The sequence below is a fragment of the Oncorhynchus clarkii genome, chromosome 5 (genome assembly GCF_045791955.1).
Source record: "Oncorhynchus clarkii lewisi isolate Uvic-CL-2024 chromosome 5, UVic_Ocla_1.0, whole genome shotgun sequence".
Taxonomy (NCBI): Eukaryota; Metazoa; Chordata; class Actinopteri; order Salmoniformes; family Salmonidae; genus Oncorhynchus; species Oncorhynchus clarkii.
Genome location: NC_092151.1, coordinates 35,377,093 through 35,401,906, shown reverse-complemented (window position 1 = coordinate 35,401,906; position 24,814 = coordinate 35,377,093). Strand labels below are relative to the sequence as shown.

General features: G+C 41.4%; 1 protein-coding gene across 1 annotated transcript in view; it reads right to left on the bottom strand.

Annotated features, from left to right (window-relative positions):
• Positions 1 to 22,070, bottom strand: part of LOC139408706 (small conductance calcium-activated potassium channel protein 2-like) — a 31,070-nt gene extending 9,000 nt beyond the window's left edge. The window contains exons 1-7 of the mRNA XM_071152942.1: positions 21,309 to 22,070; positions 19,904 to 19,999; positions 6,311 to 6,729; positions 5,793 to 5,934; positions 5,012 to 5,122; positions 4,687 to 4,814; positions 1,327 to 1,335 (exon numbers count right to left, since the gene is read on the bottom strand). Coding sequence (XP_071009043.1) covers positions 1,327 to 1,335; positions 4,687 to 4,814; positions 5,012 to 5,122; positions 5,793 to 5,934; positions 6,311 to 6,729; positions 19,904 to 19,999; positions 21,309 to 22,070 — 1,667 coding nt within the window. The remainder of the gene's footprint in view (positions 1 to 1,326; positions 1,336 to 4,686; positions 4,815 to 5,011; positions 5,123 to 5,792; positions 5,935 to 6,310; positions 6,730 to 19,903; positions 20,000 to 21,308) is intronic.
• Positions 22,071 to 24,814: the final 2,744 nt, after the last annotated feature.

The window sequence follows — 24,814 nt, the reverse complement described above, 5'->3', positions numbered from 1 at the left end:
GACTACTGGGATTCATGACGTGTCAGTTACAGCACAATATCTTTAAAGCAGGACAAGATCCCGGAGGCTTAACCCGACCTTCCCCTCTAAGGTCGTGTCCCTGTCTCACACCTCCACTGAGCTACCAAGCTAACGGACGCATGCTGCTTCCTGTCCCACTTCCTTCTATACATCAACCTCCCTCCTACCTCTATCCCTGCCTCCTGGATAGGCGCAGACTCCAGGGGACTGTCAAACTGCATTATACAGAGGATGGTCTGTGTGCCTGCCAAATAATCCTCTCATCTCCTCCAACATATTGTAGAACATCTGGCTGTGTACATGCATCATGCTAGTTGTAGCTAGACAAATGGGTCACACCAATGTGATAAACTAAGGCCATTACACTAGACTAAGGAGAGTGTGGCTACCTCGGTGCAGCTATGAGCTACATACCAGGTCTCTGTTGCAAAATAGATTTTATCTCAATGAAACTAACTGGGTAAATAAAGGTTCAATAAATCTGTGAATTCTACTGGCGCATTCATAATGGCCACTGTCTTTGTTGCTACCAGTCATCCAAGAGAGAAATGGAGGGAATGCAACTGTAGCAGACGTCACAATGGTTTCACAAGGCGAAAGATGACCCCAAGCCCTAGCTAATGTAGCCAAGGCAGATTGATAGGGGGAGTAAACATTGACCTGATTCTATTCTGTAGTTATTACAGCAAGCCTCTCCTCTCCTCAAGCACTAGCGGTCATCCTTCGGTTCATGAAAGCACAGTTTATTGGAGTTTAATCAGTGGCTTGCTTTCTGATTAAATATCAAATTCTCTTCACATTCATGCAACAATGGAAAGAATAACACCCTCCATCACCCATAATTGAAATTCATCAAAGGAAGATCCATGGGAACATGAGCATTGATGTTTAATTGGCAGATGTGTAACGCTTTGACAGAAGAAAAGTAGGGCGGAATTGATCGAGAGGTCTTACTTGTCTAAATATACCATGCTGAGTTTTTGTAGGCTAGTCACTAGTTCATCCTATTAACTTATTTTGGCCTAATCCTCATGTTGTTCAGGTAATGATCTAAAAGACAAATAGAAATCTTAACGGTGTTGTGTAACTATATAAAATGAAATAGGGTGTTCCTGACAAATGTACATTATGTGCCATTGTGTGATCAATCATTACTCGATGGGAAATCAAAATGTGGAGCTATGGTATGAATTTCACTTATCAAATGAAGGAGTGTCATTTTTCTCACATCACTGAGTCAAAAAAGCAAGCTCTCATTTGCATGCACACAACATTTCTGTAGCTACATGTGAGGCGAAGACTTACTTTCGAGCTCTATTGCATTGGGCGACACAAACGGGAAAAAAAGGAAACATAAAATAGACAAATGAATTATTACAACATCAGATAAATGCGTCCAGATGGCAGGATCAGTCTCCAGTTCAGGCCTGGGTACTGCAACCTGAATCTCACTGCTGCCATTTTGAATAACAACAACACTAACGTCCACTTAATACCATCATCACTATGAGCAGCATTTTTTTTTTTTTTTTGCCCCTTTTTCTCACCAATTTCGTGGTATCCAATTGGTAGTTACAGTCTTGTCCCATCGCTGCAACTCCTGTACGGACTCGGGAGATGCGAAGGTCGAGAGCCGTGCGTCCTCCAAAACACAACCCAGCCAAGACTCACTGTCCGCTTAACCAGCCGTACAAATGTGTCGGAGGAAACACCGTACACCTGGCGACCGTGTCAGCGTGCATTGCGCCTTGCCCGCCACAGGAGTTGCTAGTGCACAATGGGACAAGAACATCTCTGCCGGCCAAACCCTCCCCTAACCCGGACTATGCTGGGCCAATTGTGCACCACCCCATGGGTCTCCCGGTCGCGGCCGGCTGCAACAAAGCCTGGACTCAAACCAGGATCTCTAGTGGCACAGCTAGCACTGCGATGCAGTGCCTTAGACCACTGCGCCTCTCGGGAGGCAGCAGTATCTTTTTACCTCACAGCTATGCCTCACCACAGATAACCAAGGAATCATGGGGTTTAAGACTTCAATATTCCTGTCACATTATTCTGATCTGGCCCCTGCTAGCTACTCCCCGAGGTCCTGTCCTAATCCTCCCCGACAGACCGGCCCAGTTTATCAGACATGCAGCACTGTCAGACCAGCCTCACTGAGCGAACCAATGACCAGACAGACAGCCGTGGCAGTCTGATACGTTCTCTAGCTAACATTTATCTTGGTTTTCACCAGGGACACTGCAGAGACCATGGAAAAATAACAAAGTTACCTCCTCCTCCCCTCGGACCTGTCCCCTAAATGCTATTGGTGGAGGATCTTACAGGGCGATTGATATGGCTCAGGCCAGAGGAGGAAGCATAGGGATTATTTATACTTTCCCACCACTATTGCTTCAAGACAGGTCACTGACCCCTCTCCAGCCCTCCACTTGAGCAGCATCGCATTAGAGCAAACCAAGACTGTTCTCAGGACAGGCTTGGTTGTAGCTAGGTATGTTCGAGTTGCATCAGGGACAATTTTAGCTAATCCTAATTATTTTCCTAACCCTAACCTAATTCTCCTAACCTGCCACGTTAATTTTCCTGACCAACACATTAATTATCCGAACCTGCTAGAAAAGTCGCTTCTGCTAGTCAAAACTGGCAGACCTGCCCTGAGAACATTCTTGGTTTCCACTAATGCAATTACAGCTCCATTTGAGGGATGAGCATGCTCCCAGGCACACTCTCTCTGTGGCCACTGACTCCTCCCAACATACTGTGTATGTACATCCTCCCAGGCAGCCCACACTTGGAGCTGAACCCTGCAGCTGAGGCCACAGGCATCACTTAACACACACCAGGAGGTGCTTTCTGAACCACAACTCCTCTGCTAAGACCCACTCCCTCTTCATACAGCTTACTGAGCCTGTATAAAAGGGGAGATGGGCATGCCCTTGAACAAAGTGGTGGATGTGGCGTTTTACAACTGAATCTGGTCCTGTGGAGATTCTGCCAAAGCTCTGAGGGTTTCCCATTATTAGCTCATCCTAGAGAAGAGGAGGATGACATGATATGCTGTCATTACCACAAATAGCCTGAATTCAGCTATAAAAGACATAGTACCTCTGCCTGCGCAACTATGACAGAAGCCTATAAAACAGTCGCATTTTGGATGGGGGTTGCAGCAGAAGCAGCCAATACTCTCTACCTGTAATCCCTTTCAAAAATCTAAACTCTTAATGTCATCATGGTAAATGATGCACGAAGAAACGAATCATGAGCAAATTAAAAGCTCCACACAGGAGACCACACAGACCCGTTAACACACAGAAAACGCACCACAACACAGAAACTATATCAAACAAGAGAACATTTTCACTATAACATATGATTACAATCAGACCCTAGTCATCATAGTAATGTAAAACAAATCTGATCTCAAAGAAGAAAAATATATCATTGCGTTTGATATGATAGTCAGCTGCTTAGTTAAAAGGGGGAAATACAGTGTTAGAAGTAGGCTTAGGCTTAAAGACAGCTTCGGTACACCAGGAGGAGAGGACATGAAAATCAATAGGGTTTTAGAGATAGAGAGCACTTGCATTCTCCCTGTAGACTGTCTAAGAAACTACCTGACAGGTAAACTGGCTAATCATAAGGATACACGCTAAAGGAACAACTCAGAGGTTAGGCCCAGAGTTCAGCATGATATTTAGGTACACAACAAAGACACTCACAGTCATCTTGACAAGCAATAGAACAGGCAGTTCCTTACATCATGGTGATGCAGGATGAGATAGAGGGGGAGGGAAGAGGGAGCGAGAGAAAGATGAGAGGTTTTACTGTCACCGCTGAGAAGGCAGGGGAGTGAAAATGGTCCTCAAGAGTTTATCATGAATAGTTTAGGTTATGGTAAAAAAGGGTCTGGGCCCCTTCCCAGCACATCTGTCATGGTTTACAGTTGCTTTGAAGATACCAGATTAGACAACTAGTAATTAAGTGCAGATAAGTTATCAGCAATTGAGAAAGATTTCCCAGTCATTTTACATTCTCCTGATCTAGTAAGTAAATTACTTTCAATAAAAAAGATTGAATGACTACTTTGCAATTATAGCCTACCACTTTGCAGTAGCACAGTAACACCAATATAACACCACTACATGATGATATAGAGTTTATCAGTTAGCATCAGAACGATCTTACTACCAAGTCAACTTTAAAGTTAGATCATTGGCCTATGAGGGTTTCTGGAAATGTTTGTGCATACTCATATAGCATAACTGTTTCTATAATTCATTATTTCTCAAAACAGAAGTAAATACTTTCGATTTGCATATCATCTGCATAATTTGTGTAACTGCCATTGAGATATCCCACAGTATTGACCTCTGAGCTGTTAAGAGGGCACAACTGACATGCTTTGGAACTAAATACTTCCTGACACCCTTCCAACTTATATTACAAAACAATGGAGTGAAATGAGCAAGAACAAATAAAAAACTGTAAATATTCCACATTGTAAATATAGATTTGGGCTACAGGTGTCAAACAATTCAGCTCTCAGGTTCGTATTCTCATCTTTGATACTGTATGGTATGAGAAAGTGTGAGACTGCAGATACCAAGGTGAAATATGTATTTACCACACTGCCAGGAGCAGAGTTTTAGGCAGGGTACCTACTGATGAATGGCTTGGAGGAATTTCCTCTGGTGCTTCCTGACTCTGGCATGGTCCATTTTCCTCACCAGTTTGGTGTTCTTGTAGATGAGCCACGTCTCCCTGAGTACATTTGCAGCAGTGTTTTTCACCTGACACACAAAGAGTAGGGTTAGAAACACCGTTCATGGTAAATAAAATACTCCTAATGTAATGGAAAGCATACTGTAGCCATGTTCAACCATGCTTGGTCTTCCTGAAATGCTGCACAATAGGGAAACAGGGCAGCTGAGATTATTCTTTACAATTTAAAAATGTAAAACGACATGCAAGTAACATATTTACTTACTCTTTTTGTCAGCTGGGTGTCCATCATAAAATTATGAACGTGTTTTTCAGCTTTGGTTAACTCCAGTTTCTTTGCAACCACAGCCACTACCAAGGCTGTGCAGCCGGCTCCCTGGGAGGAACAACAGACAGACACCGTTATAGAGGTTGACTTTATTGTGTCCATTTAAAAAGATGTAACCTACTTTTAGAAGCATAATATTAGGAAATTATGCTTAAAAAAATATATCTATATTCTCAAATTAATATCCTCTGAATATACATGAATCTGCACTGCCACCTCACCGGAGATTTAAAAAATATATATATTGTCAGTTTAAAAAAAAAAGTCAGATACCCAAGGGCTAGATTTTTTTTTAAATACCTCATAAGCAGCACTGAAAAAGAGAGCCGCAGTGGCATGAGAATGTAATATAATTTCTGCAATAAACGTCCCCATAGGAGAACCCTTTTGGGTTCCATGTACAGATGTCGGATCTTAACTTAATCACACTTTTGGCGCAGAGAATTTTCCTGCTGCATCAGGAAATTCAGTTGAGCCTTGCGAGTACCTGAAAATTAGTGCAGGTTTATTAGTGCAGGTTTATTTTTTCCTGTGACAAAAGGGGTCAAATTAAGATCTGACATCTGTAGAACCCTCCGTGGAAAGGGTTCTACATGAAACCCAAAAGGGTTCTTCCTGGAACCAAAAAGGGTCCTTCAAAGGCTTCTCCTATTGGGTCAGCTGAAGATTTATTTGAAGTTTTAGATAGCACCTTTTTTTGTACGAGTGTAGGGCTCACCATAATACCAGTGAGGAGACAGACTCCTTTTCCACAGTAAGTGTTGGGGACCATGTCCCCATATCCAATGGTTAGAAAAGTGATTGAGATCAACCACATGGCTCCTAGGAAGTTGCTGGTTATGTCCATGTTGTCATGGTATCTGGAATGGAAGGTATAGAGTCAACCTGGAGTCAGCTTGCCAAATACTTACACGTCTTATACATCATACGTACAGTACATCCATGCCTCATTCATGTGCAATATAAATAAAGTGTAAACAGATTCTCCTATCGCCTAACAAGACGTAAACTATGGGCCATAATTGTCTATCCCTTGACATTCCCAAGCAGAAGATCTGCATACAAAAATGGTGGTATGGCTGGGAATGTGAGGAGGGAGCACTATATCTGGATGTAAGCCTCCAGTAGGATGCACAACGAGCCTGTTCCCCCTGACCAAACCATGGAGCCTTATTTGTGTTTCATGCAGTGCTTTGTGCAGCATAGCGTGACAGCGATAGGGCAGCAGGTCCAGACCTCTCGCAGGCCCTCACGGTCCACGCAGCGATGATCCACAACGAGATGGTAAAGACCAGCAACACGGTGCCAGGGCAGATGGTCATCAGGGTCTTCATGACGAAGCGTGTGTTGAAGTTGATTTTGTTGAGTGCCCCGATACTGCGGGATGAGGCGTCTGTGAAGAGCTTGCTGTGGAGCAGCATGACGCGGGCGATGAGATACAGCCGCAAGAACATGGGGATAGACAGGATGATGTCCACGTCCGCGTCCGTCTTGGACGGGGTGTAGGAGAAGGCCAGGCGCGCTGTCCAGGTGAAGGTGTAGTTCCCTGGGATGGGGTGGATGGCGCACACCAGGATCTCCAGGCAGATGAAGAAGATGCGCTCGTAGGTCATGGCTATCCTCCAGTCATCTGCTGCATTGTCTACCATGAATAACTGAATAACAACATGGATGGAGAGGGAGAGGGAAGCAGACGGAGGTTACTGAACTAGCTCTGGTTAAATGCAGCCTTGCATTTGAATCCTTAAATTGATTTAAAAATTGATTTAAAAAATAATAATAACCATTACGAGCACACTCAATCAATGGAAATGAATGAACTCAGGTTTCTGACTGATCGCCGTTCAGTGATTCCAATTATTAACTGTTAGCGTTCGCTACACTCTTCACACGGTTCTGTCACGGAAGTCTATGGGACCTCCTGCATGTGGCTAACATTTCCGACTTCAAAGCATTAAACTGATGAGAACATCTGCCACCTCCCACATTAGCATAGGTCTCTTATCGCCTGGCCACAGAGCAGAAGGTAGGCCACTCCACTGTGGGCTTTGATGTGGACATATTTCACTACCTTTAATGACTCTCCTCTATCCTATCCTCCTCTATCCACACTCAGCTGTGCTGTACACCTCCTCTCCATCTCCTTTCCTCATTGGCCTCCACTCCTTTCCACTTTTTCTCCTCATAAACACCTTTCATCTTTCTCACTCTAGTCTAAAGCTATCCACCAGTCCCGCAGTTTATTGCTCAATGCTTCCATCCACCCTGAACTGATGCCCTCATTGGCCTCGCCCCCTACCGACAGACCAAATACACCCCTCAGTGTAATTCAATCAAAGTGATCTATCTGACTGTGTTTATGATCTACAGATAAACTACTACCCTCTGTCTCTAGAGATGGCTTCCTCCCTTGCACCCGGCATACTCCTCTGCAGATGGATTGCAGACTAAATGAAATCGAGCAACGTTAGCTTCCTCTCTACAGTTGTCAAATCATTCCCCTCTCTGACACGCAATACCGATAGTCCACCTCAGCCGCTCCCTCCTGCACTCAATCACCTCAAGGTCTATGGGTTGTATATGGGCTGTCACAACTGGTGGGAGATACTTCACAAAATGTTGCCGTCATCAAATTTCAGAGCAATATTCACCATGACCTCAGCCATTCAATATAAAGGGAAATTTAACAAATCTTAACTGAAGCCATCCTATGATGCTTAAATTATTGGCGCTGCAACTAGAGATATCTGTCCCTCCAGTGTGTGGGGAACATGATTATGCAAATCTGTTTTTGGTCTTTCGTCTGACTTTTTCAAACAACAGTTCTGTTTGAGTTTTTGTAATTGTTCCTGTAAAGTATGTGCTTCCCATGGCTCCTACTGTCTACCCCACTGTCTAAACCTCTGAATAAGAATTAAAGAAAATGAAATATTCAAGATCAATTAATCTCAAACAAAATGAGAAGTCTGAAATCTATCACATATCAGCCAAATATGTTAGCAGATCAGTCAAAACACCAGAACGTTTAATAATTCAGATTTCTCTATGAGCACAAAAACTTGGGAGATAAATAAGTCACACATTATGACTTGACATCCTGCCAACTAACCCCCATTTAGTACAACTCTAGGATCCTCATTAGAGAAAAAAATGCTGTCCCATTCCTCAAAGCGTAATGGCATCAATGACCTAGATCATATATTTAGCGATAATACATGACTAAATCTTGAATCATTGAAATAGATACAGTGGGGCAAAAAAGTATTTAGTCAGCCACCAATTGTGCAAGTTCTCCCACTTAAAGAGATGAGAGGCCTGTAATTTTCATCATAGGTACACTTCAATTATGACAGACAAAATGAGGGAAAAAAATCCAGAAAATCACATTTGTAGGATTTTTAATGAATTTATTTGCAAATTATGGTGGAAAATAAGTATTTGGTCACCTACAAACAAGCAAGATTTCTGGCTCTCACAGACCTGTAACTTCTTCTTTAAGAGGCTCCTCTGTCCTCCACTCATTACCTGTATTAATGGCACCTGTTTGAACTTGTTATCAGTATAAAAGACACCTGTCCACAACCTCAAAGTCACACTCCAAACTCCACTATGGCCAAGACCAAAGAGCTGTCAAAGGACACCAGAAACAAAATTGTAGACCTGCACCAGGCTGGGAAGACTGAATCTGCAATAGGTAAGCAGCTTGGTTTGAAGAAATCAACTGTGGGAGCAATTTTTAGGAAATGGAAGACATACAAGACCACTGATAATCTCCCTCGATCTGGGGCTCCACGCAAGATCTCACCCAGTGGGGTCAAAATGATCACAAGAACGGTGAGCAAAAATCCCAGAACAACACAGAGGGACCTAGTGAATGACCTGCAGAGAGCTGGGACCAAAGTAACAAAGCCTACCATCAGTAACACACTACGCAGCCAGGGACTCAAATCCTGCAGTGCCAGACGTGTCCCCCTGCTTAAGCCAGTACATGTCCAGGCCCGTCTGAAGTTTGCTAGAGAGCATTTGGATGATCCAGAAGAAGATTGGGAGAATGTCATATGGTCAGATGAAACCAAAATATAACATTTTGGTAAAAACTCAACTCGTCGTGTTTGGAGGACAAAGAATGCTGAGTTGCATCCAAAGAACACCATGCCTACTGCGAAGCATTGGGGTGGAAACATCATGCTTTGTGGCTGTTTTTCTGCAAAGGGACCAGGACGACTGATCCGTGTAAAGGAAAGAATGAATGGGGCCATGTATCGTGAGATTTTGAGTGAAAACCTCCTTCCATCAGCAAGGGCATTGAAGATGAAACGTGGCTGGGTCTTTCAGCATGACAATGATCCCAAACACACCGCCTGGGCAATGAAGGAGTGGCTTCGTAAGAAGCATTTCAAGGTCCTGGAGTGGCCTAGCCAGATGGATTTTTTCTCTCTCATTTTGTCTGTCATAGTTGAAGTGTACCTATGATGAAAATTACAGGCCTCTCTCATCTTTTTAAGTGGGAAAACTTGCACAATTGGTGGCTGACTAAATACTTTTTTGCCCCACTGTATATATTTCCCACTACCAAAGAAAGCTTTAATTTCACATCTTTAGCTCTACGACACCCTGAAAATAACAAATGTACACCTGGAAATTGCGCTATAGTGCCACCAACGTCTTGTGATACAAACAGATATGCATCACGAAACATTACCCTTAAGTCAATACATTGCATTCAAAAGTTGCTGATAAAGCTGCATTGGGTGAAATGGTGAAAAACTCAGACAAGCAGGCAGGCAGATAAACTCACAGACAGACATGTCTCTGTCTCTCTCTCTCTCTATCTCTCTTTCTCCCTCCTCTCTTCCCACTCCCTTATTCACCCCTCTCTCCCCCTCCCTCATGCGCCCCCTTCTCTTTCTCTTTCTCTCCCTCCTTCTTTCCCTCTCTCCCCCTCCTCTCATCTCTCTTTATATTCCTCTCCCTCCCTCCTCTCTCCCACCTCCACCTCTAGATGTGCGTCAAGGGCATTGACGCATCAGTCAATACATTCCATTCAAGTTAAAAGAAAGTTGGTGATAAAGCCACAATGGGTAAGTTCGTGAAAGACTCACAGACAGACAAACATATACACTCACAGACTTTTTTTGCCTTGAATGCAATGTATTGATTTATGCGTCACCTCTCGTGATGCATATCTTTCTGCAAAAGTATACCAAACTGACGGTTATCAGTTGATACCAGGCTAGCAATGCACCTACTACATCCTTCCAATCCCACAGGCACACTGACACTACATCCTGGCAAATGTCACACTCCCATTAAAGCTAGCCTGCAAGCAAAACGCTTCCCATCGAAAGCTACAGGAAGTTCCAACCTTAAGCATCATTGCAGCATAGAGCATCATAAAGAAAGCAACACAGAGACCGAGTAATACAGATTTCAAGACGAACGACCCACATTCTAGCTCAAACTACATTGCAGCTACGTATACAAAACCCTCCCACGCAACATTCTACCCAATTCATTCATCAAAACACCACATTGGAAGGTTCCCCCACAAATATAATTATAAAGCACACAACTATGTGCATGATGCCTATATTGAATACATACTGTAACAACATCTAGCTCCTTGAGAGCACTGACATCTGTCAGACTCCTAGGCTGAGAGACGCTGTAACACTAACCAGGCTCTCTGTTGGTATAGCCTTGATTGGTAAGTCTTTCCAATGGAGTGTAACTTAGACATGGAAACACAAGCTGTTACTCCACTATGTGACAGACGCTATCTTACTCACAGTCCTAAGCCATCAAAACAGTCCAAACAGTATATTGTCTGCACACAGCACGAAAGCTCTCATTTGTATTTGAGACAACAACTCAATGTAACAAAAGAAAGCGTTTTGCTTTAAAACAGTGTAATTCCAACATTTAAAACCAGGTCATATAAGAAAAGCCTACTGGTCTGTAAAAGCAATAATGGTAATTCATGACCTGAAATACAACACTCAAGAGCTCTTTACCTCTGAGCATCACAAATATTCCATGCTAGTGGCAGAAGCACTAGTTATGAGGGAGAGGGGGAGTAACTTACAGTTACAGTACATCTGCAGCGGAAAACCTGGAATTATGTATGTGGCTTAAGAAGGGACAGCAGTCAAGTCTCTTTCTACAGTATATCATGTGCACGTATAACTTGTCCAGTTCATATCCTCCTAGAATGAAAAGACGGAAGGGGTTTATGGCATACTAAGCTTAAAAGGTCCTTAATGCCACGACAATTGTCCATCCCATGATCCATAGCCTAATAAAGAGCATGTCCAAGAGGGAGCAGAGAGGGACGCATAGAAAATGGCCTGTTGACCCGTGCTCACGCACCAACGCAAACACACACAGAAGATGATCTTTATAACAGAGAGAAAGAGCAGTGTCGCTACGCATGGTGTCCTACAAGCAGAGCCCCTGTAATGCACAATGATAAGACACAAAGATCCAGAGTGACCGATTCCAACCAAGGACAATCTCTTCAAATACAGCCTCCTGTCACGGTCCAGTGGCTGCTCTCAGATGGTTGGCTTGTCGTCTGATGGATACAAATACTGTTTAATCATTAAGGGACTATTCCCCTGCTCATCACGGGAACGCTGCACCCACGCCAGCCGGGGTGAGCCTAAGCCACAGTGCTGACATCTTTGCCCAGACCACACCATTAAGGATGTCCTGAGGTCATCCCATTCCTTAGTCTCTCTGTCGGCCTTCTTTCTTACAGTATGCATAGAAGCTCACCCTGTGTTGGTTGCAGCCTGGGTTGGTTACTGTTTTCCGTATGCTCAATATAACTAATGGAGTCCAGCTCAATATTTAATCTGTCTGTGTAATGTGGAGATGGGAACATATATCTTGTCACTGAGCGAAAGAAATCGCTCAATCTCATTAGTGAATTAGGTTGAGAGGTTCAGTCAAATTAGAAATTCATGCAATGGTTTATTTATGATATCAAAGTGAGGCACTAAGAGGCTACTTTGCTGAGTAAATCTCAAGCTGTAGGTTACATTTTATTTTGCATCTGAAATAAAAGTAATTACTGAATGTGTAGCATTCAACTGAAATAAAAAATCTATATGAAAAGATATCATAAGTCACTCTCCCTTTGATTGGAGTGCTCTAGCTGGAGACGTTTCTCATATCAATTACAGTGCCTTGCGAAAGTATTCGGCCCCCTTGAACTTTGCGACCTTTTGCCACATTTCAGGCTTCAAACATAAAGATATAAAACTGTATTTTTTGTGAAGAATCAACAACAAGTGGGACACAATCATGAAGTGGAACGACATTTATTGGATATTTCAAACTTTTTTAACAAATCAAAAACTGAAAAATTGGGCGTGCAAAATTATTCAGCCCCTTTACTTTCAGTGCAGCAAACTCTCTCCAGAAGTTCAGTGAGGATCTCTGAATGATCCAATGTTGACCTAAATGACTAATGATGATAAATACAATCCACCTGTGTGTAATCAAGTCTCCGTATAAATGCACCTGCACTGTGATAGTCTCAGAGGTCCGTTAAAAGCGCAGAGAGCATCATGAATAACAAGGAACACACCAGGCAGGTCCGAGATACTGTTGTGAAGAAGTTTAAAGCCGGATTTGGATACAAAAATATTTCCCAAGCTTTAAACATCCCAAGGAGCACTGTGCAAGCGATAATATTGAAATGGAAGGAGTATCAGACCACTGCAAATCTACCAAGACCTGGCCGTCCCTCTAAACTTTCAGCTCATACAAGGAGAAGACTGATCAGAGATGCAGCCAAGAGGCCCATGATCACTCTGGATGAACTGCAGAGATCTACAGCTGAGGTGGGAGACTCTGTCCATAGGACAACGATCAGTCGTATATTGCACAAATCTGGCCTTTATGGAAGAGTGGCAAGAAGAAAACCATTTCTTAAAGATATCCATAAAAAGTGTTGTTTAAAGTTTGCCACAAGCCACCTGGGAGACACACCAAACATGTGGAAGAAGGTGCTCTGGTCAGATGAAACCAAAATTTAACTTTTTGGCAACAATGCAAAACGTTATGTTCGGCGTAAAAGCAACACAGCTGAACACACCATCCCCACTGTCAAACATGGTGGTGGCAGCATCATGGTTTGGGCCTGCTTTTCTTCAGCAGGGACAGGGAAGATGGTTAAAATTGATGGGAAGATGGATGGAGCCAAATACAGGACCATTCTGGAAGAAAACCTGATGGAGTCTGCAGAAGACCTGCGACTGGGACGGAGATTTGTCTTCCAACAAGACAATGATCCAAAACATAAAGCAAAATCTACAATGGAATGGTTCAAAAATAAACATATCCAGGTGTTAGAATGGCCAAGTCAAAGTCCAGACCTGAATCCAATCGAGAATCTGTGGAAAGAACTGAAAACTGCTGTTCACAAATGCTCTCCATCCAACCTCACTGAGCTTGAGCTGTTTTGCAAGGAGGAATGGGAAAAAATTTCAGTCTCTCGATGTGCAAAACTGATAGAGACATACCCCAAGCGACTTACAGCTGTAATCGCAGCAAAAGGTGGCGCTACAAAGTATTAACTTAAGGGGGCTGAATAATTTTGCACGCCCAATTTTTCAGTTTTTGATTTGTTAAAAAAGTTTGAAATATCCAATAAATGTCGTTCCACTTCATGATTGTGTCCCACTTGTTGTTGATTCTTCACAAAAAAATACAGTTTTATATCTTTATGTTTGAATCCTGAAATGTGGCAAAAGGTCGCAAAGTTCAAGGGGGCCGAATACTTTCGCAAGGCACTGTATATAACATCTATGTTTCTGATCATATAATTGATCATGGGGTAGCAAACATGATCAATTAATAAACATTTGGATTCTCATCCTGTTCAGAGGCAGAGTATATGTGCCCTTGAAAGCCTGTTTGTTCAGTGAAAACATTGAGATCACCAGCAAGCAATGGTTATCTGACTCCAGTCTGGCGTCTCAGGCAGAGGACAGATTTCCCTGTGAGAAACACACAGCCCCTCCTGCAGTTACACCACGGCGTCTTTAATACACACAGAGAGGCACGCACACACACAGCAAAAACACACACCATCCAGGACAAACTAAGCTAGACAAGGCTGGGTATATTGACTTCAATTCAAGACCTAGGAGGCTTGTGGTTCTCACCCCCTTCCATAGGCTACCACAGTAATTATGACAACTTCCGAAGGACGTCCTCCAAACTATCAGAGCTCTTGCAGCATGTATTGACAAGTTTTCCACCCAATCAAAGGATCAGAGAATGAATCTAGTACTGAAAACATAAGCTACAGCTAGCTAGCACTGCAGTGCATAAAATGTGATGAGTAGTTGACTCAAAGAGAGAGAAGGACAATAGTTGAACAGTTTTGAACAAATGAATTTCTTCAGAAATGAAGGAGAAGCAAGAGAGCGCGAGAGAGTGAGAGAGAGCGCGAGAGAGAGAGAGAGAGCTATATTTCGTGGTAATATTTATTTTCACTTTCACTTACTTTCCTAGCGAATACAGCTTGCTAGTTTAGCGTACTCAAACACCCGGCTCAAACAGAGAGGGATGCTATGTTAGCTAGCTGGCTATGGCTATCCAACAATGAAACTCTTCCAAGTCAAGGTAAGCTTTTGGTTTTATTAAATTATTGCCACCGGGGCCCGTCGGTGTAACTGCTTGCAGACTCTACACTGTACTGCATGATTGTAGCAGGTTTACTAACGTCCTAGTTCTAATGTTAGTAGCTATGTTGACTATGATGTTAGTTAATATGGTGATAACGATGTAGGCTGTGTGTAGCGGTTAGTGGTTATGATATGAAGTCCACAAGCGAAGGGAAAAAGTGAGAGGAGGAGAGCTCGTAAATGCAATAAGGAATTATACTGTTTGTATGTGACTGCTATGAAAGTGAACTGTGTTTACGTATGATCAGGGGTGTATTCATTCGTCCGATTTTGTTTAAAAAACTATCTTCAACGGAAGCAAACAGAACAAAGCTGGAATAAACATACCTGAATTTGTCCAATAGAAACTCCTGTTTGCAACTGTTGGACTAATGATTACACTTAGCTAGATGCAGGCAAGAGTGTGCAAGGTATTGAATGTCTCAATGTCTGTCAATGAAATTGATCACTCAAATTTCTCTCGACCATTGCATCTACACTACAGTTCAAAAGTTTGGGGTCACTTAGAAATGTCCTTGTTTTTAAAAGACAAGCACTTTTTTTTGTCCATTATAATAACATCAATTTGATCAGAAATACAGTGCAGACATAGTTAATGTTGTTGTAAATGACTATTGTAGCTGGAAATGGCTGATTTTTAATGGAATATCTACATAGGTGTACAGAGGCCCATTATCAGCAACCATCACTCCTGTGTTCCAATGGTATGTTGTGTTAGCTAATCCAAGTTTACTAATTGATCATTAGTAAACCCTTTTGCAATTAAGTTAGCACAGCTGAAAACTGTTGTGCTCATTAAAGAAGCAATAAAACTGGCCTTCTTTAGACTAGTTGAGTATCTGGAGCATCGGCATTGGTAGGTTCGATTACAAGCTCAAAATGGCCAGAAACAATGCACTTTCTTCTGAAACTCGTCGGTCTATTCTTGTTCTGAGAAATTAAGGCTATTCCATGCGTGAAATTGCCAAGTAACTGAAGATCTCATACAATGCTGTGTACTACTCCCTTCACAGAACAGTGCAAACTGGCTCTAACCAGAATAGAAAGAAGAGTGGGAGGACCCGGTGCACAATTGAGCAAGAGGACAAGTACATTAGTGTCTAGTTTGAGAAACAGATGCCTCACAAGTCCTCCTCAACTGGCAGCTTCATTAAATAGTACACGCAAAACACCAGTCTCAATGTCAACAGCATCCGGCTCCGGGATGCTGGCCTTCTAGGCAGAGTTGCAAAGAAAAAGCCATATCTCAGACTGGCCAACAAAAATAAAATATTAAGACGGACAAAAGAACACAGACATTGGACAGTAGTAGTGTACATTGTAAACTTGGATTCATAGGCTAGGTTGTAGCAACCTCATAATGTGTATAGGAAAACTTTGAGTCTCATGAATTAGCCTAAACCTATTGATGTTACATTGAGCTGGGTAAATAGAATTTGAATGACAGTCATCCAATATGCTGTAATAGAAATCAGGCCATGCTCATAAGAAAAAGAATCATCCTCCCTCATCTTAAATGGCACCGACTGCCACCGGATCTGACAGCAGAGCAAACAAACGACGCAATTATTATAGATCGCTAGCTGTCACCAAAAGATGTATGTCGTTGGTATCATACCTTCAACAGGAAATAGCATGCCCTACAACATTTGTTAGCTGATTGCTGGCGTTTACATTCAGAATATTAGTCTATATAAAAACATTATATGGCTTCTAATTGGAGAGGAGTCTTGAGGGTCTCTGAACTTTGAGACATCAAACAAGGAAGATGGAGAGAAATGCTAATAATGCACCATGTCACCGATCACTGCCATCTTAAAGGGATACTTCAGGATTTTGGCAATGAAGCCCTTTATCTGCTTCCCCAGAGTCAGATGAACTCAACGCAATGACTGGAAGTCTATTGTAACTGCTAGCATGCTAGTAGATACCATAGACTTCCATTCATTGCGCTACGCTATTTAGCATTGGTTCGCAAAACTACCTCTAATTTCCTTCATAGCATACTGGATGCAGAGACATAAAAATAGTATCCATTAGTGCATCTGACTCTGGGGAAGTAGATAAAGGGCTTCATTGCCAAAATCCTGAAGAATCCCTTTAATCTAGAAGACATGTCCCTGAAGCCTCCCCATGTCCAAGAGCTGTCCTCAGACTGACCTAAGGATATTTCCGGCACCATGAGGACAGAAACTAAAATCAAGAGGTGTGTCCCTATACTGTCTAAGCAGCCAAAAAAGTGTAGAAGTCAAATCTTCCCTGTTTGTACAGTTTGGCTAAGTAAATCACTTCAAAGGAGCTTGAGCAGCGTGTGGGCACCTCTCTTCAGTCTGAACTATGCATCTATATTTGACAGGCATCTGTGAGTACAGATGGACGTGCATGAATAATCTATCTCAATGAGGATGGAAAACAGCCAATATTGAGAGGACAGGATAGGGTGCACGCTCTGTGGTAGAGATAGGGTTGGACAATTCTGAGAACTTTCAATAAATTCCTTAGTTTTCCAGAAATCCTGGTTAGAGGATTCCCTAGGTAGAGATATATACCAATACTACAACTACTGATACAGCTACAAGTAGCAATAAAAGTGCCATTGAGTGGGGTCACAATCAACTGACTAAGGAGAGTATTGAGTAATAATGTAGCTGCAAACAGCAATAACAGCAGATATGGAGTTTAAGTGAGTGTCACTAATCAAGGTGAGAAATGCTATATTGAGTCATAAACCAGTCTGAATAAGACTGTGGAAGATATGAAAATCGAAATAATTGAATGTAAGCCATAAAATGTATCAATCTGATATTTCTAATAACAACCCCTCAGCGTATTTGTGCTTTTTCTATCGTCGTAATAGTCATTCAAAATACTCCATTCCCTTTGATGTTGTCAGCAAATTGGTTGACTCAAGGAAGTCTAGTTTATGACATGTACAGTATGTTTATTAAATAACAGAAACACAAAGGGCTAAAACCAAAGAGCTGAAACCTGAAAGTGAGAACCCTGGAAATTATACCCTCTTGGAAGCTTACACTACATTATATTATGTACACAGCAATAGAGAACCTTTGCTGAGGAAATGTAAATGGTTTTGTTATGTATCAAAATATGGTATTGATCAGTACGCGTTTCTATCATCCCTTGCAAAGAAAACTTTACCGTAGGCCATTTGAAAACTTTACAGTATGCAATTTGAAAACTTTACAGTATGCAATTTGAAAACTTTACAGTATACCATTTGAAAACTTTAAAGTAGGCCATTTGAAAACTTTACCGTAGGCCATTTGAAAACTTCAGTAGACAATTTTAAAACTTTACAGTAGGCCATTTTCTAAGTTTACAGTAAGCCATTTGAAAAGGAGACACATTTTACTGTTGAGCTGTTTCAATGATTGATATCCCTCTGGGGCTTGTAAGCCCTAAATTTAACAAAGAGGCTAATGAATACAGGCCATTGTAATTCAACAATACAGAAGATAATGAACTAGTGGCCTATTCACACACTGTATCCCTCAAGCTAAACCATATGAATTCTCCTCCAAAATTGAACCCAAAAATAGTCATGAGGAAAAGTATGATTATTTCATGGACTTGACACAAGTAATATTCATTTGAATATTTTTGCAAGGATTTTCCTTGCACATAATCTTTATCGCTACATGAGGTTTATCTACTTTGTTTTACAATGGTGTTTGAAAATAATGTAAATAGCCTTCATGTTTTCTCGCTGTTTCAAAGAAAGGAGACGACATAAAAAGTGTTTTTATGCAGCCTCAGCATGGTAAAAAAAATGCTTGGCATAGGCAAACGTATTTCTTCTCTGGTCAATTTGACTCTGGTGGAGCCACGTAATAGGTTCCTGACAATACCGTAATATATGTCCACCTCTCGACAAGCCACACAATTGAGGGAGCACCATTCATTATTTTAATTAAGTGGTTCTACAACCGAGACAGACATAAGTGCTGAAGTGCAGGAAGAAAAAATGTTAAGTAATGCAACAATGCTCTGACGCAAGGTCATAAAATTGAGTTTGTCCAAGTGCTCGAACCATTCAAGGAAGCTGACAATCGAGACCAGTTAACCCCTGAAGGTTTGGAAGATGCAGGAGCCAATCTTGAGATGCAAGTGCCAGCCACTATCATAGTAAAATATTGATTTGGCTGCTGCTCCTATTCTACCCACTGATTCTCAAACAAATTAGAATAAGTATTCTCCAATTAATAAGATGATCTTTCTCATTGGGTGTTTTAATATGTTAAAACATATGTTCATATGTATTAATACCTTTCTTGTTAGGGTGTTTTAATATGTTAGCAATTATTGTTGAAATCACAAATACCTAAAAGACTACAAATGAAATAGAAATTATAACAGACTGAAGTAGACATTGGAATAACAACTTCCTAAAGCTAGACTCTCCAGATTAGATAAGCATAAACCATCACCATTCCATTAGAGCAACATAGGAATTCATTTTTTGAAGCTATTTGTTTACAAAGTCTCCAATGATAAGAAAAACCTGGAGCAATAGGTAGAGAGATATACCATTGTTTGTGGAGCAAACAATGGAGAAATAGTATTTTGGTTATGATAAAGCAACTCATCTCATTAAGGTATTTCTAAGTCTGTTTAAGTTTTCAATGCCACATAACTAGATTATGTCTCCCGCTAAAGAGGAAATGTACTTAATTTGGAAATAATCAATTTCATTTCAGAGTAATTGCACTCAGTGAAGTCAGTTAAATTGACTTATAGCATCAATGTTGGAGCTAGAAACATAAGCATTTAGCTGAACATACATAGATACAACATAGATAACATCTACAAAATATGTGTACATGACCAATAAAATTTGATTTGGTTTGGATGTCTTGGATACAATTATTCTGCAAACTCACACTCATACTGATAAGAAATGTTTTAGTCATTTAGCAGATGCCCTTATCCAGAGCAAGGAATGACAGTAGTGAGTGCATAGATTTTCATACTTTTTCTCACTGTGCACTTTGACAGCATGGTACACTTGGATAGCAAATGTGTAATAACACTATTATGACACTATCATAACCACAGCTAACCGCTCAAGGGATGTGAATGACAATGACATGAAGAATAACCATGTTACCTGAATCTCCCTTGCGTGGTATATGATAATCAGACCAAGAAGAATGATTGTAGAAAGGCTTATCAGGCATTTTAGAGCTAATGAATACAATGACTCCTGTAAAGAGAGAAATAACAATAGTAATACAACAACACATGCATTCATGCAACAAACAGTATCTTACAAAATAGAAATATGCTATTATATATTGAATCATTAACATTTCAGGAAACTCCTGTAAGGTAGGCCTATATATTGGATTTGCACATCGCTAGTTCAATATAGTACAAGGCTACAGTATATTAGTAAAGCCTAGCAAAGTACTGTAACACTTTCTTTATTTTGAAAGATCTATATCTTGAAAACTTGAATGCTGACATGCAAAACATTTTGGGACTGTATCAACAGTGGACTAATGAAAAAAATACCAAAAGATAGTTTTTGAGTGGAGTTTTCCTTTAAGGCCAACAGAGGACATCCCTTTAATGAGAGATCATGTATCACTATGTCAATGAAGTTTGTAAACCCACTTGGCTCAAAGAGTAACCTGGTCTCAAAGCATTTTGTATTATTCGGTATGTAAACCCGAGACACTCCATTTAGTATGATATGTTACGTTTCGTATGGTATGTATTCATTTGTGGATGTCCATCACTCATTTCATATGATATGTTAAGAATTACAATTTGTATTATATGTTACGAATTTGCAAAACTTACATTATGTTACACATTTTCCAAATGCACAATATGTTACAAATTTGCAATATGACAATATTTCGAACTTGTAAATGTACAATATATTACGAATTTGAAAAACGTATGATATGTTACGAATTCTAGTTAGGTGGCTTGGTGGCTAACGTTAGCTAGTTGACTAACGTTAGCTAGGCTATGGTTGAGTTTTAAGTTTAGGAGTTAGCTAATAGGGTTAAGGTTAGTGTTAGCTAACAAGCTAAGTAGTTGCAAAGTAGCTAAAAGCAGTAAGCAGTTGAAAAGTTGCTAATTAGCTAAAGTTGTCCATGATGTGATTCAAACTCGCAACCTTTCGGTTGCTAGGGGTTCGCTTTCTAGAGGTCTGCTTTATATGCCCACCCATTCACCCTGACTGATCACCCTGTGTATCCGTCTTGTCTTATGTAAACACACCAAACGTAACATATCATACCAATTTTTGTGTCTAGTCTATGAGACCAGGCTGCAAGAGAGAGACCAGCCATGCAAGTTATGGCTGATCAGATGGTTTATGGGTTAAGTCTTCACAGTCTAAATATTTGATGTGTAAAGAAAACAAGTCAACTATGCTACTACTGGTTTAAATCCCTAAAAAATTTAACTTGCGGTTTTCCCTGGTAAACTCGACATGCCAGTCAATGAATCCTTCTGACCAAGATGGACCTGCAGCCTACCGGGTTTGAGTTACGCACCTTTCCATAGGCTCCCCATGAGAGTTCAGTCTCTATAACCATAACTACGATCCCAAACATCCCAAAGATCAAAGCATAGTCGCTGAGACGCTTCCTTTTCTCAAACAAGGCCCTTCTATGTCCAAGCTTTTGCCCAATGTTCTGGTTCTTCTTTTTACCCGATTTACTGCCACTGTTGTTACATCCACCCCCTCCGTCTCCCGATGCATAAGGCATTAGGGTGGTGGAATTGTTCTCCGGTTTAGAGACTAGGGTGTCCGACGCATCTGCGGTAGAGATTGGTTGTAAAGGCTGGGATTCGGAATCAAACTCGTGTAGGTTTCTGCGGGACGAGCTCAAGTTGCTCAGCGGTCGCATTACGCCGCCGTTGTATCTGCAGCTACTCATGGCTATTTCGTTATACGAGTTACTGTCTCTGTGGCTGCTGCTCGGGCTGCCCCGCTGCCGATTGTAGCACTGCTGATGGTAATGATGTCTGGATGAACTACCATGACTGGAGGGCGTGAACTCACAGACGCTAAACTGAGAACCTTGCCTCGAATACGTTACGGATGGCGTCCTTAAAGTTCCTTGAGTGTTCGGCGACGTCCCGCGAAAAACTAGGCTTTTTCTTGCATCACATGTACAGTTATTGCAGGTGCAGCATTGGTTGCGCTCCTTAGTGAGCCGTTCCTCTGGTCCGCAGTAGTGCTGGTACTTACAGTGATGCTGGAACTGCTGCTCTTGAAGGAAATCGTTCTGCAACTGCAAAGGGGTTTCCATGTCAGTGCTGCTGTTTAAAGCAGCAGTCGGGTACCACCATACACCCGCCGAAGGGCGTTGTGGTATGTCCTGGAGGACAGCTACGGAGCAAGATTAGACCCATTTCGGCTCCTGTAGAATGTAAGTGATGGCTCCAATTGGATATACAGGACCAAAACAACCGTCTTGACGTCATTGAAAAGGTTGCAACATTTTTTCGAATATTCATTCAAGGAAAGTAGCATGTCAGTAGAGAAAAACAATGTCTTACAAGTGAGACTGTTCAAGTATGAACACCGAGATAAGGGGCCAAAAAATCATTGAGGGCATATTACATATGCACATAACCTAGGCGTGGGAGCCTACATGGGAGCTCTCAATGATGTGCACTCTGATGTTCACTGTAAAATACCAGTGGGGTAGCCTACCGTTTACACGAAATCAAAAGTGCAAAATCAACTCCTATTGTGTGGTTTTGACTTATCCATTTATAAGAGTATACATAATGTCTATGTCAATAAAACGTGGATTACATTGAAAATGCACTCTTTTATCCATTGTCATTAAATAACAACTAACGTAATGTAAAGCAATACAAACACATAGCCTAAAAGATAGCATATCTTGTTCAGGAGTTTTCCCATCATCCAATATTCTTCTGATCAAAAATCTGCTATGCCTTTTATCAGCATGCACTACTTTAGGCTGGTATCGAATGTAAGATATAATAATGAAAACATGTTTTGTCCATTTGATGTAGTTTAGGCTACTGATACAGATAGGCCACCAAATCATTTTGGCGGTGGTAGGTTTGAATGGGCTCACTGGCTACCGTGAAATTCCCTTGCATCGATGACTTTTTGCAAATCCAATCAGTTTTTCACTTCATTCAAGTCATCACATATATTTGTTTTGTTGAAATGACGTGGAACCAATGTTGATTCAACCATTTTTTTTGCCCAGTGGATTGTTTCATCAACCAAACCTCTCAATTGATCAAGTGTAGGTTACTAGGGATAATATTGTAGCCTACTCTTGAACATTGAAAGTAATAGGTTGACTAGTTGCTTAGTCCAGATGAGTTACAATTACAGCAGCAGTTACTCTTCCTTGGATCGCTCAAAACCACTTATTATTATTTTATCAATCGATAGTAGCCATTGCGTAGCTGATGTGCTGATTGAGCCACTCAAGATGTTGGAGATAGCAATTTCATTCACATGGTCTGTGCCTGTTAATCTTGGTTACAGTCACAGACCATGTGACTTGCATTCCAGCCAGACTGGGGGCAGCCGTCTCAATCCTCAGATTGATGTGTTCGCTGGTAGCGGTGTTATTAATGGGGTGGAGGAGTTATGTCACCTGGAGGAAATATAGGCAACTGCTCGAAATTGAGCATCTGGGGAGCCATAAAGCAAAGCCTGAACCCAATCATCCACACGTATCGGGTACTGCTGCAACCACACATTATTATAGAATGTGAATGTGTATTTTTGAAACATCCAACATCATTGTTCTCTCAAACTGTATATTGTATTTTCTGAATCCCGAATGATCTGAATCCTGGCAGCCTGTTTAGGCTATGTGGTTAAAATATACTATTATAGGGATCATTTTACAGTACTTGGTTAATAAAACTACAAACCCCTTTGAATTATGTCAGAGAAGGCATCTCCAGTTTAGAAAAAGCACCTATGCACCAGTGACTCCAAATCGTTGAAATTATTGGAGCTGTCCAAGGTGCTCAATAAAATGTAATACATGTGTCACCTACTGAGTGTTATCCCTTTAAATTGTAATATTTTTTTGCACGAGATCGCAATGCGCACTTGTCTCTGATTGGCTGGTCTGTCTGACCACGTGCTGTTTTTGTAATTCAGCGGAAACAAGGTTGTAGCTAGCCATCTGCAATTAATGGAACTAAGCATTCTACATATGTAATCAGTAGAGGACGCCTGATGGCAAGGATGTAGCTAGCTATCTTACTAGTCAGAGGCAGACTAATTCACGTGCACGTACAGTGTCGACATTAGCAGGGTAATCTCTATCTCAATGTACGGAATGCAAGCCAAGTAGCTAACGTTAGTTAATCAGCATCAATCTAAAACAAAATAACGTTTGAAATCCTGTCTGGTGAAAGATCCATTAGCTAGGTAGGTTGTGATTCTTACTGACAACGAACGGTCATGTTTGCTGGATTGTTTGATTTCAAGATATTGTTTAGCTCGAACAACACGTTTGTGTATTTGCCCTAGCACTACACAGCTGATTCAAATAATCAAAGCTTGATGATGAGTTGGTTATTTAAGTCAGTTGTGTAGTACTAGGGCAAAAAACTAAACGTGCACCCAGTAGAGGCTCCAGGACCGTATTTGGGAAACCCTGACATAGACATAACACTTATCGAAGAAAGTAATATTTTTGGGTTGGGGTTGGCAAGGGTGGTCCCTGTAGTGCCTGATACCAGACCCAGTATTGACACTGGGATGTAAACCAAGACACGTTTGAAAAAATGTAACCCCTACATAAACCCTGACCACACCAAATATATAGCTAAATAAGGCATCTCCCAAAACAGTAAACATCCTCTCACAGTAGGCACTTGTGAGTCTTTTTCTTTGACATTTTTCACTTGCAGAGACTGTTGTCTTGGAGACCTCAGAGCCCAAATGTCCCCCAGGGCCTGGCTCAATGAGAGGCATGGACAGTGTGGTACTAGACTCTGAATCAGATGAGGAGATATCTGGGTCATCCATTATGTTGTT